The sequence below is a fragment of the Thermobia domestica genome, chromosome 14 (assembly GCF_964235325.1).
Source record: "Thermobia domestica chromosome 14, izTheDome1.hap1.1, whole genome shotgun sequence".
In the NCBI taxonomy this organism is placed as follows: domain Eukaryota; kingdom Metazoa; phylum Arthropoda; class Insecta; order Zygentoma; family Lepismatidae; genus Thermobia; species Thermobia domestica.
The window spans coordinates 74,660,764-74,678,691 of NC_137467.1; the positions used below are offsets into that span (position 1 = coordinate 74,660,764).

At 35.9% G+C, this 17,928-nt stretch overlaps 2 protein-coding genes across 2 annotated transcripts in view; both read left to right on the forward strand.

The window, feature by feature from the left end:
• Positions 1-17,928, forward strand: part of LOC145670624 (O-acyltransferase like protein-like) — a 430,615-nt gene that overhangs the window by 171,195 nt on the left and 241,492 nt on the right. The gene's annotated exons all lie outside the window — the stretch shown is intronic.
• Positions 10,091-17,928, forward strand: part of LOC145670621 (uncharacterized) — a 30,450-nt gene continuing 22,612 nt past the window's right edge. Inside the window, exon 1 of the mRNA XM_081739413.1 lies at positions 10,091-10,200. Within this exon, the coding sequence (XP_081595539.1) occupies positions 10,150-10,200 (51 nt within the window). The 5' untranslated portion in view covers positions 10,091-10,149. The remainder of the gene's footprint in view (positions 10,201-17,928) is intronic.

The window sequence follows — 17,928 nt, forward strand, 5'->3', positions numbered from 1 at the left end:
TCACATTAATATCGGTCATTTTGAATTATTTTTACATGCTCGGTATCCCCCTTCCCCAGGCCCGCAGCCGATTGGTTTGAATTTGGAAGTTAATGCGATCGGAGTCTCATCATTGATCTCAGAGACCGCGCAAATTATGAATTTGACACAAATATCTGTCATTTTCTACTACTTTTACATGTCCCGGTAAACGACCCCCTGAGACCCCTGGTTTGAATTTTGAAAAAAGCGCTCCCTCTTGATCTGGGGCCTGGATCAAGGTACCGGTGACGAAAATTTGATAACTCTCTTCCCATTCGTCTCGTCCCCAGGCCGCACACAGGCAGAGAGACAAACACAATCACAAGCAAACAAACTCTTTATTTTATTTATGTTAGATACTAGAGAAACTGGTTAAGAATGTATGGTCATAATAGAATTTTTGTAATCATTACCATTATGCATCATATTACAAATCTGAGCAAAGCTAGTCAGAGGAAATGTGCATGCGTCAACGAAGTGAACATCATTTTTGATAATACATAATTATTTTCACATAAAAAATAATATATCTGAATAATTTTCTTTATGCCGACATATGTATAGCTATGTAACGTGGGTTCCTGTCACCACGGCATGGCGCGTCCTTAGGTTGCGGATCGAGGAGAAGGCCTCTAGATATAGAGGTTAGCTGTGAATATACTGAATAAGCAGTTGCGGACAGACGATTAGGAGTGGTCCTCCAGCTTGGGAGTTTGGGTAAGGCTAACAACCCCATCCTGTAAAAAAAGGGACTTGTTCAGAAACATTCACAAAAGCCTCGGACAAGGACTGATAAATTGGCACGACCTCAGCAAAAGAAAATGGACATGAGATTTGGAACATGGAATATTAGAAGTCTTTATAGGGCAGGCGCGTTAAAATCCGTAACGAGTGAGTTAGAGAAATACAGGATGGACGTAGTAGGAGTTAAGGAAGTTAGGTGGGAAGGAAATGGATCTGTGAATTCCGAAAATTTTACGTTCCTTTACGGGGAAGGAAATAAGTCACCAGTTAGGAACACGGTTTTTCGCTCACAAACGAATATTACCAGCAATTAAACGGGTTGAATTTGTCACTGACAGACTTTCTTTTATTACTCGGTGGTGTGATATTATTGTTTTAAATGTGCATGCCCCAACTGAAGATAAGGATGACGATGTAAAAGACGGTTTTTACGAAGAAATGGAACGGATATTTGACCAACTCCCGCAATACTATGAAAATTCTACTAGGGGATTTCAATGCGAAGGTAGGACGAGAGAATATTTTCAAACCGATTATAGGGAACGAAAGTCTGCATAAGGAAAGTAATGACAACGGAGTTAGACTCATGAGCTTTGCAACATTCCAAAACCTAATCGTGAAGAGTACAAAATTTCCACATCGCGACGTTTATAAATACACTTGGACAACAGCAGACGGAAAAACACATAATCAAATTGATCACGTTTTAGTAGATAGAAGAAGGCAATCTAACATAATTGATGTCTGGTCGTTTAGAGGGGCTGAATGTGACACTGATCACTAGCTGGTAGCAGCGATAATACGAGAGAGATTATCGTTGAATAACGGTAATATTCAATGTCCGAAAACGGAGAGATTTAATTTAAAGAAATTAAAAGAGAGCCAGGTAAGAGAGGAACACCAGATTGAAGTTTCGAATAGATTCTCGATTTTAGAAGATTCGGAGTACACTAGTGTTGAGGATACTTGGATTAAAATTAGAGATAGCATTAAAAGTTTAGCAAAAGAAAAATTGGGACAAAATCCGAATGAAATAACTACACAAAATTTCGCAGATATCAGGCGGGAAACTTTCAAAACTTTTAGAACAAAGAAACGCAATTTTTTGAAAGCTAAAATTAAGGAACTTGAAGATAATACTAAAAATAAAAATATTCGGGGCATGTATAAGGGGATAAGCGAATTTAAGAAAGGTTATCAACCTCGTGCTTATATATTAAAGAAAGCTGACGGAACTGTTCTCACTGATAGGAATAGCATTTTAAATAAATGGAAAGATTTGTGTGACGATTTGCTGAACACGCAGCTAAAAACTAATGTGCGGGGAGAAAAGGAGATACACACCGCAGAACCGTATATTCCAGAACCCAACCGAATAGAAATAGAAACCGCTATAAAGAAATTAAAGAAATACAAATCTCCGTGTGTAAACGAAATTCCGGCTGAGTTAATTTTAGCTGGAGGCGAAAAATTGTGGAACAAGATACACAAACTCATTCTCCATATCTGGAACAAGGAAGAATTGCCGCAAGAGTGGAAAGAATCAATCATTGTTCCAATTTACAAGAAAGGCGACAAAACTGACTGTAATAATTATCGAGGCATTTCTCTTCTGTCAACATCCTATAAAATCCTTTCAAATATTCTATTAGCAAGATTGACCCCATACACATATGAAATTATTGGAGATTATCAGTGCGGATTTAGACAAAATCGATGAACTATCGACCAAATACTCGAAAAAAGTGAGAATACAATATCCCGGTACATCAACTATTACTGATTTTAGAAATGCGTACGACTTGGTTCGGAGAAACACATTATACAACGTTCTTACAGAATTTGGAATACCGAGAAAGCTAATTAGATTAATTAAGATATGTTTAAATGAATCCCAAAGTAAAGTCCGGGTAGGAAAATTTTTGTCCACGAGCTTTCATGTCGAAAATGGCCTGAAACAAGGAGATGCGTTGTCGCCATTATTATTTAACTTTGTTCTGGAATACGCTATAAGGAAAATCAAAGATAGCAACTACGGCCTAGAGTTAAACGGTATTCACGAGGTTATTGCATATGCTGATGATGTAAATTTAATAGGTGATGATAAGAGATCAATAGAAAGAAATGCAGAAATCTTATTAAACGATTGCACGGACATGGGTTTAGAAGTAATTACAGAAAACTAAATAAATGGAAGTGCGTTGGGACTGTAATACGGCAAATTATGGATGCGTTAAAATATTATATAATACTTTTGATAAAGTGGATACTTTCAAATATTTAGGATCAATATTAACAGACGAAAATCATATTCACGAAGAAATTAAATGTCGACTAAAAGCAGGGAATTCGTGTTACAACTCGGTTCAAAATCTCTTGTCGTCGCGAATTTTGTCGAGGAATATGAAGCTTAAAATATATAAAACGATAATCATGCCTGTTGTTCTATATGGTTGCGAAACGTGGTCGTTTACTTTGAGGGAAGAACATAAACTGAAAGTATTTGAGAACAAGATTCTGAGGCGAATATTCGGACCCAATAGGAACGGGAATGGGGAATGGCGGAAACTTCATAACGAGGAACTACATAATTTATACGGTTTACCAACATTGTTAGGGTCGTCAAGTCTAGAAGGCTTAGGTGGGCAGGTCATGTAGCTAGAATGGAAGAAAGTAGAAATGCTTTCAAAGTCTCGACTCGAAGACCAATCGGAAAACGACCATTAGGAAGACCTAGGCGCTGATGGGAGGACAATATTAAGATGGACCTCGCAGAAATAGGAATACAAAGTAGAAACTGGATGCAATTAGCTAAGGATAGAAGTCAATGGAGAGCTCTTGTGAACGTGGCATTGAATCTCCGGGTTCCATAGGACATAGAGTTAGTTTTAGCTATGCCGACATATATAGTCTTTCTCAACTACTGTTTTTTCCGAAAAGCAAAGCCCCGTTTATTAATTTCTTCCTTTAGAAAGAAGCAACAACTGAAGTTATTACAATAATTTTTATTGATTTGTACGTACAATTTAGTTCAATCCACGTGCTTCATTGACAATGATTGATAAGAGGAAGACGGGGGCAGTGGCAGGAGCCACGCACTGACAAATCCTGCTTATAGTATGACTGACATGGAGTGGGCGGGGCAATTGAGGCAAATGTGTGTGTAGTTTTGTTTAAGTATATAAAGCATACTGAAGTAGAATTTGTGTAAGATTTAAAAGAATACTTTTAAAGTTATCAATATGTCTATTTATGCAAATTAAACACTCGTAAATAATTTTTATTTCGTAAAAAAAAAGCAAGCGACCCCGAAAATTGCCAATCTACAAAAATAGCTGTACAGAAGTCTTCTAAATGGTAAACTTTTAAGCGTAACTAAATGGTAAATCGTAGGGTTCTAAATGATAAACTTTTAATGCACATAAAAACTATTTAACCTTGCTGCAAAGTATACTAATTAGAAAGTATAAAGTTCAAATTGTTTATTCAAAATATAGATTATTTAAATAAACATGCAAAATACAGGAAAACTAAGAAAAAACTATTACCGACTTGCGGGACGCGATTTTTTGTCCCCGAAAGTTTTTTCACCCCGCAACTAACTGCTTTTACACAAAACTCAAACCCGCAAGTCGAATTCTCTTTCTCTCTCACACACACAGACATCTTGTCAAGGAAATAAGTAAAATCTCTTTTATTTTCCTATGGCATGAAATAGAACTCATTTATTTTTCTTTCTTTCTATTTCTTTCTTTCTTTCTTTCTTTTTTGCTCAGTTTGCATTTGTAGTCTGGAAGAAAGGTATAAGCTACTGGGTTTATTATAATGTATTTCGGATCGGTATGTTTAATGAATACTACCGAACTTGCAACCATTTCGGTATTTGTATCATTTTTAAAGTGATTTAATGAATTTTTCAAGCATCCTCTATATATTCGAATGGTTCTCAAAAATATAAAAAAAAACGTTATTTCTATATTACTGTTGGATTTCCGGAAACGAAACTTTATAATGTTAGATTCTTTCCTTAATACGTTTAAATCCAATGCTTTTATCTGCTTCCTTTTCTTTTTCTTCTTCTATCCTCTTTGTCTCAGTTCTGTACATCTAACAGGTATCTATTCGTTTCAATTTTTCATTGAATGTGTTTAAGTTTCCCTCTACATGAACCTATGAATTTTGTTTCGTCTCATTTTTATTCTTTTGCTTTATTGATGCTAGTACATGCACATTTCAAAACTAGAATTGTGCTCATGTTGCTGCTGATTTTAGTTTGTGAGAGAGGAAAGAAGGAGAGAGAGAGAAGTGTCTTTAGCAGACACGACTATGGTATAAGAAGGTATATATTCGGTGGCCTTGCTTCACGGCTTAGCTGTTGCATTTTTTTATTTCCTTGTATTTTCTTTTATGCGGAGTACATTAGTTCAGTAATTCACCATGAATAAAGATAACCAGAAAAGTTTTTATAACGAAGAAATAACAACATGAAATGTGAAATTTCGTTTAACAAAGTGTCGAGATTTGAGAGTCGACAAATTTGCACTTTCGGGTACCGACTACCTCGAAACAGCAGTACCCAGAATTACCCCGAATAGGGGACTTATATTTGAAAAGTGACAATCACAGCAACATGCAGAAGTCTTTTAGTCTGAGAGAAAATAGGAATGTAATATCTTATTTCTAGATCTATTAGTCTTGTAGCTCTCAGTCTGTTACAAAAGTACTGATAGAAATAAAGACAATAAATTATGGTTATTTTATAGAAGATTCCACCTTAATATCACAAGAATTTCTTCTTAAAGTTGGCTTAGTTGTAAAAGATTATAGAGTATATTACTATAAAGTACGTGAACTGTCGTTGATTTATGATGGCAATCAGAAACAAAAATAAAAGGTAAATCACAGTAATAGTTTTCTGTTAAGGTGAAAATATAACTATTTCTATTTTACAAATTGTTTTGGCTTAAAATTTTTATTCGGGTTCATCCCGTTACCCGGCAACCATGGGTACAGAAATGGGGGAATGTATTTAGATGTCGATTGTTTATTCCAGTATATTTCAAGCATCTTTCCTCTGATCTAGTGCTGCGACGTGTCGATATACCCATATCGTGGGTATCTATATTGACATATCAACATTCGGTATCGTAAAGATATCGACTTCGATATACCAACATCTTAAATTTTCGTTATCGATATTCGGGGGCCGAGGTATAGGGGCCCCTAAGACTTGCGATGGATGAAGAAATAAACTTAATTTTTAGAATAACGTATACTGACAATTCCTTTATTTCCAAAAATTGCAATGTAAATAAATACACTTCCAAATTTGCAATATTATATACTGTAATTTCTTAGCCTCAAAAACTTTTCTGTTCCGAAAAAAGGAAACAAAAAGAACCTGTCAAAAGCACGTGCTTCGAACTTTGACCTCGAATTTATCATAAGAAAGTTTTTGTTCCTCTCTCTCGGAAATTTCCATCCATTTTGGCATTTGGGGCCGCTCATTGAGAAAATGTGCACATATGGCCACTACATGCAGACATGTTCTTAGGCAGAGTCAGAGCTTTCGAAAAGGAAATTGGTTCTTAATAATAATAGTGATAATAATAATTAATAATCATAATCATAATAACTATTATTATTAGTCTATTATTATTATTATTATTATTATTATTATTATTATTATTATTATTATTATAACAATTGAGTTTACAACTACTGTTTCATCTGTTTGTCTTACCCGGCAGGCCCGCAAGTCTGCTACGCCATTCATGTCTCTTGTTCTCTGTTTGTCTCTCTTTCTGTTTCGTGTGGATACTTGTTTTTATGCTGTTAGGTTTTTGTATTAATCCTTTACTTTATTTAACCTTTTTTTACGAGATCTATTTTGGAAAAAGGAGAGAAACTGCATTTCTCTTATATCTATTTCTTACCATTCATGTTGTTTGAACTGCTTAAGTAAGATTATTTTGTAAGTTTTTATGTCATCCATTGCCTTTACAATAATAAAATCGTCATTCTTAACAATTTATTTTATTCTCTTAATTGCAGTTTGCTACACTGATATTTTTCAAAGAAAATAGAGGTTCGATGCAACGCCTTTCTGATTCTGAACCACCCCAACAACCCTGCTTTTTGGGTTGCGTACTATTGCTGGTGGGAATGTACTTTTGCAGTTGTGTATACATACATATATTGCTTTCCCAAATTTTTGGGCAGCAACTTAAGATAGTGCTTTTCTCTTGTGGCGCATGTAACTGTATGCTCGCCAGAGTTTTCTTTTGCATATGTTAGTTTTCATTAAACGCTACGAAACCGGAGCGGTCATATCCCTTATGTCCATTGAGACAAAGAGCGACACAAAGAGCGACACAGCGTTGCGTTATCTTGTTTTGTGGATGTGTGAACTAAAAGCGTCTAGCAATATAAGTTGTAAATATTTGAACCTTCCATCCTAATCATTGATATGGAAACATTGGTCCTCACACGAATTGCTACACGATTGCCGCGTAACTACCACGTGACTACCTGCGGACAGATGACAATAAAATCTGTGCGTTGACTAGTTAGTTGTCTGGTATATCCGTGTTTCGTGAACAGCAAAGGCAGTTATCACTTACTTCTCTATGGAGGAGCACTTAGTGGGAAGTGTGTGGGTTCATTAAAGGAAGTACAACAACAAAAATATGCCGTAGGTGATGTATAGGTTTCGTGAACGGTTCAGTAAGTAGCCACTAAGTCGTCAGCTTTGATCACATTAGAGAATAAACCTTTTCGTCTGGGAAGTGTTTTGGATGGCGTTTGTTCTGGTCGTCCGTCAACCCGAAAGGAAACGTGTGCAGTAGTTAGTGCGTCAGTAATGCGTTCATCCTGCAAAAGTATTATTAACGTACGGATGAAATAAGTCCAGATGTAAAGGGACTTTTTGGCTACCCTGTACATACTTGCTTTATTACTGTTAACATGCACAATAAGCTGGCGGCTCCTGGTGTAGCATTTTGCTCTCCTGTCATGTCGTTGCACTTATAAGAGACTTGCTTTTGACACACAGGGAATGAACCATTCATGTATGAAATTTTGTCTTATTATAACAATGTATTAACATTTGAAGTTTTTTTCTACTTTCGGGAAGAACGTATCCTATGTTTGTGCCTATATTTCAAGTGGAGAATTGTGTCCTAAAAATTAATTTCTAGGGTGACTTTCAGAGATGCAGATATTGAAATTTGTATTTATGTTTTTGAAAATCCATCTGAAGATGTATTTAATATTGAACTTAGTAGTACTTAACAGTCTCAATTTTTATTCAAATATAAAATCTCTAGCTGTTAATGCTAGCTTTAACAAAAACAGATACTTACACTCTACTGTAAAGCCTACATCAGTTGACCTACGACTTCATTTCGCCAAATTGTCGTTGAGCCATACAAGTATAACATGGTGAGTAGACACGGAAGTTAGGCAAAATGCCTATTCTTTAATATTAAAGATATGATGAAAAATAAAGTTTTAAAGTTTATATGGAGGATTATACAGGGTTATTCAGAAAGAAAGAAAAGATTTCAAACATTTATTTCTTCCAAACTACAGAAGATAGAAACATGATTCGAACGTTACTTGATTAATAAAAGTTTACAATTTATTGTTAGTAATTATGGTGTGCATTCAATATGAGCACCGTGTGTTACACGACAAATGTCAAAACGGTGGCTCATTTCTTGCCACACACGAATCAGCTGGTCTCTAGTTATCGAATCCACAGCTTCAACAATTCGATGTCGTAGACCTTCAAGTGTGTCAGGCATAGGAGGGATAAGCACACGGTCTTTTACGTAACCTCATATATAAAAATCACACGGAGTGAGACCTGGAGACCTGGGAGGCCACCGGCGATAAAGTTGATCTTCTGCACCTCCTCTTCCAATCCAACGTTCTGGAATGGTGTCATTCAAGTAACGTCGAACGTGGTTAGAAAAATGAGGCGGGGCACTATCTTGCATGAAGATGAAGTCATCTGAATCATCTTCAAGTTGCGGAAATAACCAGTTTTGAAGCATGTCTAGATAGGTTAATCCTGTCACAGGTTTCTCCATGAAGAAAAAAGGTTCATAAACTTTGGTTAAAGATATCGCACAGAAGACGTTCATCTTTGGTGAATCACTTTCATGTTGAATACCTGCCGCAGGATTTTCACTTGCCCAAATTCTAACGTTATGGCGATTAACTTTACCAGAAAGATGAAAAGTGGATTCATCGAAAAAAAAATTAATCGTTGAGCAAAATTGTATTCTTCCATATCATCTAACATGCTAATGCAAAATCCGTACCTTTTGTTGTGGTCGTCAGGATGCAATGCTTGCAATAACTGCACTTTGTATGGCTTTATGTGCAGACGATGTTTTAGAACTCGCCATACCGTTGGTTGAGGAATGTTAAGTTCTTTGTTTGCTCGTGATGTGGATTTCTTTGGGCTCCTTTCGTAAAGTATATGAATACGCTCGACATTCTCGTTCGATGTGCGTGGACGTCTCGTGGTTTTCCCTTTGCAGATGCAACCATCTTCTACGAATTTTCGATGCCACTCGTAAATTTGCTTATGATGTGGCGGTTGTTTATTAAATTGACGGCGAAATGCTCGCTGAACTGCAACAATGGACTCAAGTTTCGCCAATTGTAGCACACAAAAAGACTTTTCCTGTGGGGACGCCGCCACTTCACTACAGACAAACAACAACAAACAATAGCGCCAATGCAGCCGTGATTGGAACTTCTATCCGGGCTGTTTAAATTATAAATTTTTCTTAATCAAGTAACGTTCGAATCATGTTTCTATCTTTTGTAGTTTGGAAGAAATAAATGTTTGAAATGTGTTCTTTCTTTTTGAATAACCCTGTAGTTTAAATTTAAGCCAATTTTATTTTGCCAATTTTTCCTATTTCGTCTCTTCCTATGTATAAATATGTCTAAATAATTGCTTTAGTGCCTAATGTTGTCTATTCTATGCATTTTCTTTAAGGCAAGATTTAATTGGGAAAAATATATAATTTCGTATTTCAAGAAAAGATTCTGCCTCTTCCGAGAAATATAAGATTAAGAGAAACTAACTTATGGGCAGGTCAAGATCAAGCTTCACTCCGCTACAAGAAAAGAATGTCGCTGAAAGCAATGGCACAGTATGATCCAGCATTCCACATATACACAAAAGAATTAACGTTCTTTTTAAAGTATAGTGGACTGAAGTTACGAACTGCTGTTTGTAGTGATAAAATGCCCTAAAACTTTTGACTGCTGAGTTTACTGATAAAGTTATTAAAACTTGGACTGTTATGTGTAGTGATAAAGTGTTGTTTAGAATGTATTTACCAAATATACATAGAATGCATGTCAAGCTTCGTTTTTATATATACAGCAAAAGAAGTTATTAACAAAGAGGTACCGGTATGTTTCTCTATTCTTTGAACATTATCTATAATTTGAATTTATTTTTTAAATGCATTCAGTATATATCTTCATTATTTCGAGTTACATTTTAGTGCCTACTTTACTGCCTATTTTTTAAATTGAACGTGCCTATTTGCTTGTCTATTTTCCAGGTTTTAAATGCTTAAACAACCGGTCTCTAATGATGAGTTATAAGTTGATTAAATTGGGCATTTTCAACTATAATTGTCAAATTTAAAGAAACAGGTTTTACTGCATTTAGAGGTATAAATAATGTTATACTATTGTTAGACAACAATGTAATATTAAAGTAACTAAACAACGATTAGAGAAGTTAAAGTTTTTATTGAAGACAGAAGTATATTGAAGTTATTGAAAACAGAAAATATATAAAAAAAGAGTAAACACTCAAGAGTTCCTCAAACATAAAGCATGGGAACCGTAAGTTGAACCTTTTCCTCCAATAGCATAGTTTTCGTGTTAATAAGTTTTCTTTTTCCTTTAAACGCTATTTCTGTACTTATTTTAGAAGTTTGTAGAAGAGAAAGAGAAGACTAAATTACAGATACGTAATACAGGATAAGGTAATAATGATAATGATAAATTCTGTCATACAATAATATAATCTTTCAAAATTTCATCCGCGCACCTCACTCGAATTTTTTTAACCGTTAATTTCTTAGAACGGAACCTTCATCCCCAGAATCCAGGTTTTATACGTGGAATTGCAGAACATTTTTCCTGATTAGTCGAGGGTATGGAAGGGTTTGTTCTCGTGGCGGTGAGGCCTCATCAACTTTATTCTGTATCTTGTCTTGTCTTCATACGTATTCGACTAAATAGCACTCTACATATTTCTCTCTTGCAACAAGTACATGACTGCTATGCAATAGATATATAACAGTACAAGAGCAAACCTTAGTAAAGATAGTAGAATAAATGCGCTTAAACAGTTTTCATCTTTAAAAATAATAATAATAATACTTAACTCAACATACATATACTTTAGAGATGCTTGACGATTTCAAGACGGTATGCTCAGAAGATAAGTGGCAAAAGTATTTCACACCTAAATCTCTCCTTTCTTAAAAGATAAGTATCACAGCATCTACCTTTTCCTTATGCTATTATGCTTTATTTATACCTTATGAACCGATTTACAATAAAATTGAATCTTGAAATTCAGCTTTAGGTACTCTATATATCACATTGATATAATAACATACATTTGCACATTTGCGAGAAGTTTAGTAAGCAATCCCAAATTGTATTCCGAAGTTCATCAAAATAAGAATGCTTCCTAGTTATAAAATAGGTTTTGAATCAGTTAAAAGTACATTTTGAAAGCAATTCTGATATGTACGTTATTTCAAAAGTATGACAGCGGACTAATGCGTATAAAGAAAACATAGTTATAGCACAATCAAGATCTGAGGCGTGTAATCCCAGACAGTGATAAAAACTTTAAGAAAAATTAAAATTCCCCCATCTGTATTAAAGAAACATATAAGAAATGTTTGTAACATTATGTGTAATATTGACTCTTTCCAACATACTACCCAAAAGCTATACCCCATTTATTTCATATGGAACGTTTTTTTTTTTTTTTGAGAGAGAACAAGGAAATGACATATGGCTGCAAATTGAATCGAATCAAAAATAAGGGGTATCCTGAATCTCAAAATATCACATTTTGTGATATCTTAAGGCATTACAATAATAACGTTTTTTTTATTCTAATATATTGCAAAAACAACTGTAATAGTGGTTAATATTTTAATTTAGGGACTTATCCTTAGAAGTAATTTGCTACTGGCATTTAAGTTAACTGTACAGACTGAATGAAAGTTGTACCAGCGTATGTAATTGAACATTAATTTTTTGCACAGGATTCTATGCATTTGTGACATAATGTACATCTCAGATGTGAACAGAACATTTTGTGTACTGTTCACTTTCGCTGATAGGCATGCTTCAATAGAAAAGCACTTAACAGTACTCCTACGGTTAGTTCCTTGCTAACGTTGATATAACATAAATTGATGACTTTGCCAGGCATTTCGACAGGCTGCATTTAGATGAAAAGCAAATGGCGACAAGAGCCTCTTTTCCCTCATAGTCTTACCCTGAAATCTCGTGACTCATTAGAAATCGTGAGTATCGTTAAGAGCCTGCCTTATTAAAAATAACGCAAAATTTACCATTTTTCTTTTGCTTGTTTTTCATAAGTGAAAGGACATAATAAAATGCAACTTACCACGATCATAGATAATGTTGTACTACAACAGAAAATATGAACCTGAAGAATTTTCAGTGTTTTAAGGACGGTGACGAAACCCTCGAAGATGCACCGCGTGCCGGAAGACCAACACATGTACAAAATGAAGATCTTCAGGCAGCAATTGAAGCGAACAGTGACCAAACATGTGAAAAACTGGGACTACAATTCAGTGTGAGTGGAGAAACCCTTCGGCAGCACCTCCATCAACTTGTAAAGCACTTAAAGTTGATTCGATGGATTCCACATGATTTGACACCGGGCCAGAAGGCAACTCGAGCAGGCACCTGTGTTTCTTTGCTGCTTCGTCTGAGGAAGGCGCCATTCCTGAGGAGGAGTCTGAGGAGGAATGTTGACATGTGATGAGAAGAAGGTCCTGTACGAAGCTCCACGGCGACGTCATCATTAGTTAGCATAACATGAACTGATTCCAAAACAGTCGAAACCAGAACTGTACCAGAAGGAGGTTTTCCTGTGTGTTTAGTGGACTGCAGGCGACATCGTGCATCGAGAAATGCTACCAGCTGGTCAGAGCATCAATGCAACTGTGTACTGTCAGCAGTTGAGCGTGTTCAAGAAAAGCTAAAAACTCTGGAGCCAGCACTTCTGAATCAGAAACGTGTTATCCTGCTACAGGACAATGCTAAGCCCCAGGTGTTTAGGGTGACCCGGGACATCATTCTAGGCCTTGGATGGGAAATTCTATTGCATGCACCATACTTCCCTGACATTGCACCGTTCGATTATTAATTGTTCCATTATTTGGACAATCATCCTAGAGTACGCCAGTTCAAATCCCTAATAGAGGTGCAAAATGCACTTAATACCTTCTTCGTTTCATGGTCCACCAAGATCTACCGCGACGGAATCCATGCCCTTTCAGAACGTTGGCAGAAGATCGTCGATGCTGATGGGGACTATTTTTCATCTTCCAGGTACATCTTAGGTGACATATCGATGTTCGAAGGTGGTGAGTGAAAAAGTGAGAGAACTTTCTTGGTTATCTTATATGTATTTCTGTAAATAGAACTTAATATTCTTCCATCTATACTATCTAGATAAAACTCTCCATTGTTTCCAACAATTCTAGAGAGGAAACTCAAGATTCTAATAGAGTGATTAGAAACGGTTTTATAAAAATATTATTTGTAAATTGTGAGGGTAATAAATAATTGGGAATAAAACGTAAACTAGTATTTTTTTATTTAAAAAGTATGGAGATAGCGGCTTATATAAAACGCAAATGAAAGTACACTAAACAAAAAGTTATCGATTTACTCACAAGGAATATTGACATTGAAAAAAAGAAAAAAAAAGAAATTAACTTCAATCGTTGTAAAATATGCTTATCCATAACTGACTGAACTAGATACATAATGTCGATTATCATCTGTAGCTGACATCTAAAATTATACCTTAGAAAAATTAAGGAAAAACATTATTTTGCATCAAAATAAATACTCAATTGATACATTCCCTAAATACTATAACCTCTTCAAAAAATATTACCTTCTTGTCTCGGTAGGATGATTCATTTCGATGTATAGCCACAGAAGACAAACTGCTTTCCGCCATGTTGGATAATAGGTTCTAAAATAGCCACCCGATGGAGTAATGCCGCGTATTTACCTATAGACTTAATAGAGGAATACGTGCAACAAAATAGTACCCCGAATTGAATTTATTTCAGTGTATTTTTTTTTGAAATTGTCACCTGTAGATGACGTCGGGAATTGATTTGTTAATAAAATCATATTGTTCGGAAATCAGTTCTCCTTGATTTCCACTCCAGGCCACTTTCTTCTCCAGAGTTCAACGTTGTACATGAGGTTGAAAATTTAAACTTAGGACGCTAATAAATGGCAAAATAATGAATGAATGAATGAAACTATGAATGCCAAATTAAGGTACTAATAAGTGAACGGTTCTCAGATTCATTCACTGCTCGTTTGAACTTTAAGCCAGCTCAAGGGCGCCGATCCTGGGAGGCCGAGGGGACCCGGGTCCCCCCAAAGATCATGTGGGCCCCCTAACTTTATTTATGAATATACAATATTTGGCATAATTTGAATGCAATTTGTATTAAAATCTTCATATATATGCCTTCTGCATCTGAATGCCCCCCCCCCCCAAATTTACAGAGAAATCGGCGTCCTTGAACCAGCTCCATAATACATTTGTTATCCAGCTACTGCTTTCTTGCTATTCTTACAAATATTTGGTCCGGATTTTAGTATGTTGTCCTTCGCAAAAGCAGCGTATGTGTATTTACCTGTGGCTAAAACTATCTTTGAAATATTCATGATGAAAATGAGAAGTAATGGCAATATCAGAACGCTTAGCTTTAACCTTTTTAGGATATTTAGTAACTTTGTTACCATGGCGTAGTATCGTCTTTGACCGCTTATTTTGGTTCTATAACAGGTATTTAAGCCGGTTATTTTTATTGGTCAAGTCAAGGATGGAACAAAGAACATTCCACATGCATTTTGGAACCGGATGGTCAACTTGGAGGCGCCAAGTGGGGCGGAGAGGCGTGACATTTTATTTTTTCTTAAGGCAAATTTCAAAACTATTTCACACCTTTAGTTTTTAAGATATCAAATTGAAACTTTGCATACAGATTGAGTGTACCTTTGGGTATTTCTCACTTTTTTGGTGATCCCTACGCAAAACCAGGGCCGGGCCCGAGGGGCGCAAGTGTTCCTTAGGAGTGATGTTTTCAGAAAAAATTCCCGTATTTCCCAATTTTTCCGATTCAGGTGAATGATATGGACATGTGAATGTTACCATTGCAAGGAGCTTGTTATACCAAAGAATGTGATGTTTGCATCATGACTCTAGACCAAATGGTAATGACACAGTAAATTTTTATATTGTGTATATACATGTATATAAGGGAATAAATTCAGGTACAGTATATTTTTAAAATAGTTTTATACACATATGTGTAGGCTATATATACGAAACAAATGGGACATCTTGAGACTTTCAAAAATTTCTCCCGACCCCAGTTTTCAAGATACACGATTAAAATTTTGCACACGTATTATGTACACAGCAATGTATTCTTTTTTTTTAAAAAAAAAAAAAAAGCTCAAATCCGTACATGAAACCAATGTTGGTCCAGAGGGACGCAAACATTTCGAAAAATCTCCCGGTTTTACCCGATTTTCCCGTTTCTGTCTGTATAATACAGACATACGAATGGTACCGTTGGAAAGTATGTTCTATCGTGAAAACAACGATGAATGAACCATGATCCTACGATAAACAGTAAGGAAGTAGTAGGTGTTGGTGTAGTGTAGTTAACTCGTAGTTGGTGTAGTTAACTCGTACACAGCTTTGTATGTTAGAATCTTGTGCGTTCCATTCGCCAACTGTATTATTATTGTTAATAGTAATATTATCAGTAAGACCACATACTCTATAGGTCACAATGATTATATATACGCAGAAATACTATTACTGCTAGTTATTATTATTACTATACTGCGAAAGTAGTTGGTACTAGGGTTGTGTATTAGCATTCCCAAAAAAGAAAAAAAAAACATTGAGAGAGTACTTACTTTTAGATAGAAATGTAAGCAATATTTTGTTCCAAATTTGTCAGATTCCCCTGCCATGTATTGTATTAAATGATATCTGCATTATGTCAGAAAACCGAAAATACTCCAAGCATACAACTAAACAAAGAATTACGTTGGTTATGTTTTCTTTTTGGGGTTTAGCCTCAGTGCATTGTTTTATTGGATATAATGGATCTTGTATAATGAAACCAAAAGCACTGAAAGAGGTCATTTCAATAATATTTTAAACAGCATACTTTGTGGGGGTCTTCACATATTATAAGAAAATTTAAGATAAACGCCCTCCTACCGATGATGAAAATGAATCTAACCCGGGATGTACTTGAACCTGAACCCACAAAGTGGGGGTGATGTATAAATTTCCTGAAACCTTGGGTCAAGGTAAGATCAAACAAAACCGGTTGCCAAACTTGGGGAGGTATCATGTATTCCGCTTGGCGGCAGTACTTTACTCATTATTATTAACATCTTTGAAGGTGTCCATAAAGTTCGTTGCAATTCGAAAAATCTGAAACGGTGAGACAGATATGAGAACAGAAAAGCATGTTTTTCATAACTTCAAAAGTACAACGTATCAAAGTAAAATAAATGTCCCATGGTCCCCAGCAGGGTCCCAGACGGGGTCCAACTCAAAATTTTTAAACCGAAAGGGTGGTCAACTTAATAGCGTATGAAAGTTGGTGTTAAATGAAAGAAGATAAATCAAGTCTCGACTCTCTAGGATAAGCCTGTACAAAATAGCGGTGGGTCAAAATATCAACACAATCTTCATTGCAAAATCTTTGGCCACTCGTATGAATCTGAAAACGGTGGGATAGGTGTAGAACCAAAATCACGGATATGTCATTATTTTAAAAGTATATTGATTCAAAGTAAAAAAAAAAAATTCAGGGTCCCTCGCAGGGTCCCAGACGGGGTCCAACTCAAAATGTTGAAATGGGAATGGCGTTCAAGTTGAGGTTTCACATTATGTGCTTATTTACCCCCTTGACATTTGAAACTTTTGAGTTGAACCCCGTCTGGGATCCTGCGGGTGGCCCTGGGATATTTCGTTTTTACTTTGATATATTCTATTTTTTGTTTTCTTGTTTTTGTTTTTGTTTTAACACCCGTCTCACCGTTTTAGATTAATAGGAGCGTCCGTAGACTTTTCAATGGCGCTTGTGTTGATGTTTCGACCCACCGCCATTTTGCACAGGCTTACCATCAAGAGTCGAGACTTGTTTCAGCATCTTTCACTTAAATTCAGATTTTATAAGATGCACAACTTGAACCCCTTTCCCATTTCAACATTTTGAGTTGGACCCCATCTGAGACCTACGACGATCTGGAACATTGTTTTACTTTGAATCATTATACTTTTGAAATAATGACATATCCGTGTTTTTGTTTTTACACCTAGACTATCCCACCGTTTCAGATTCATACGAGTGGCCATAGACTTTGCAACGAAGATTGTGTTGATATTTTGGCCCACCGCTATTTTGCACAGGCTCATTGTAGAGAGTCGAGACTTCATTTATCCTCTTTCATTTAACACCAACTTTTATACGATATTCAAGTTGACCAGCATTTCCGTTTAAAATTTTTGAGTTGGACCCCGTCTGGGACCCTGCTGGTGACCATGGGACAATTTATTTTACTTTGATACGTTGTACTTTTGAAGTGATGAAAGACATGTCTTTTGTTCTCATATCTGTCTCACCGTTACAGATTTTTCAGATTGCAACGGACTTTATGGACACGCTGAAAGATTTTAAGAACAATGAGTAAAGTGCTGCCCCCAAGCGGAATGCATGAGACCTCCCAAATTTTGGCTACAGGTTTTGATCTTACCTTGATCCAAGCTTT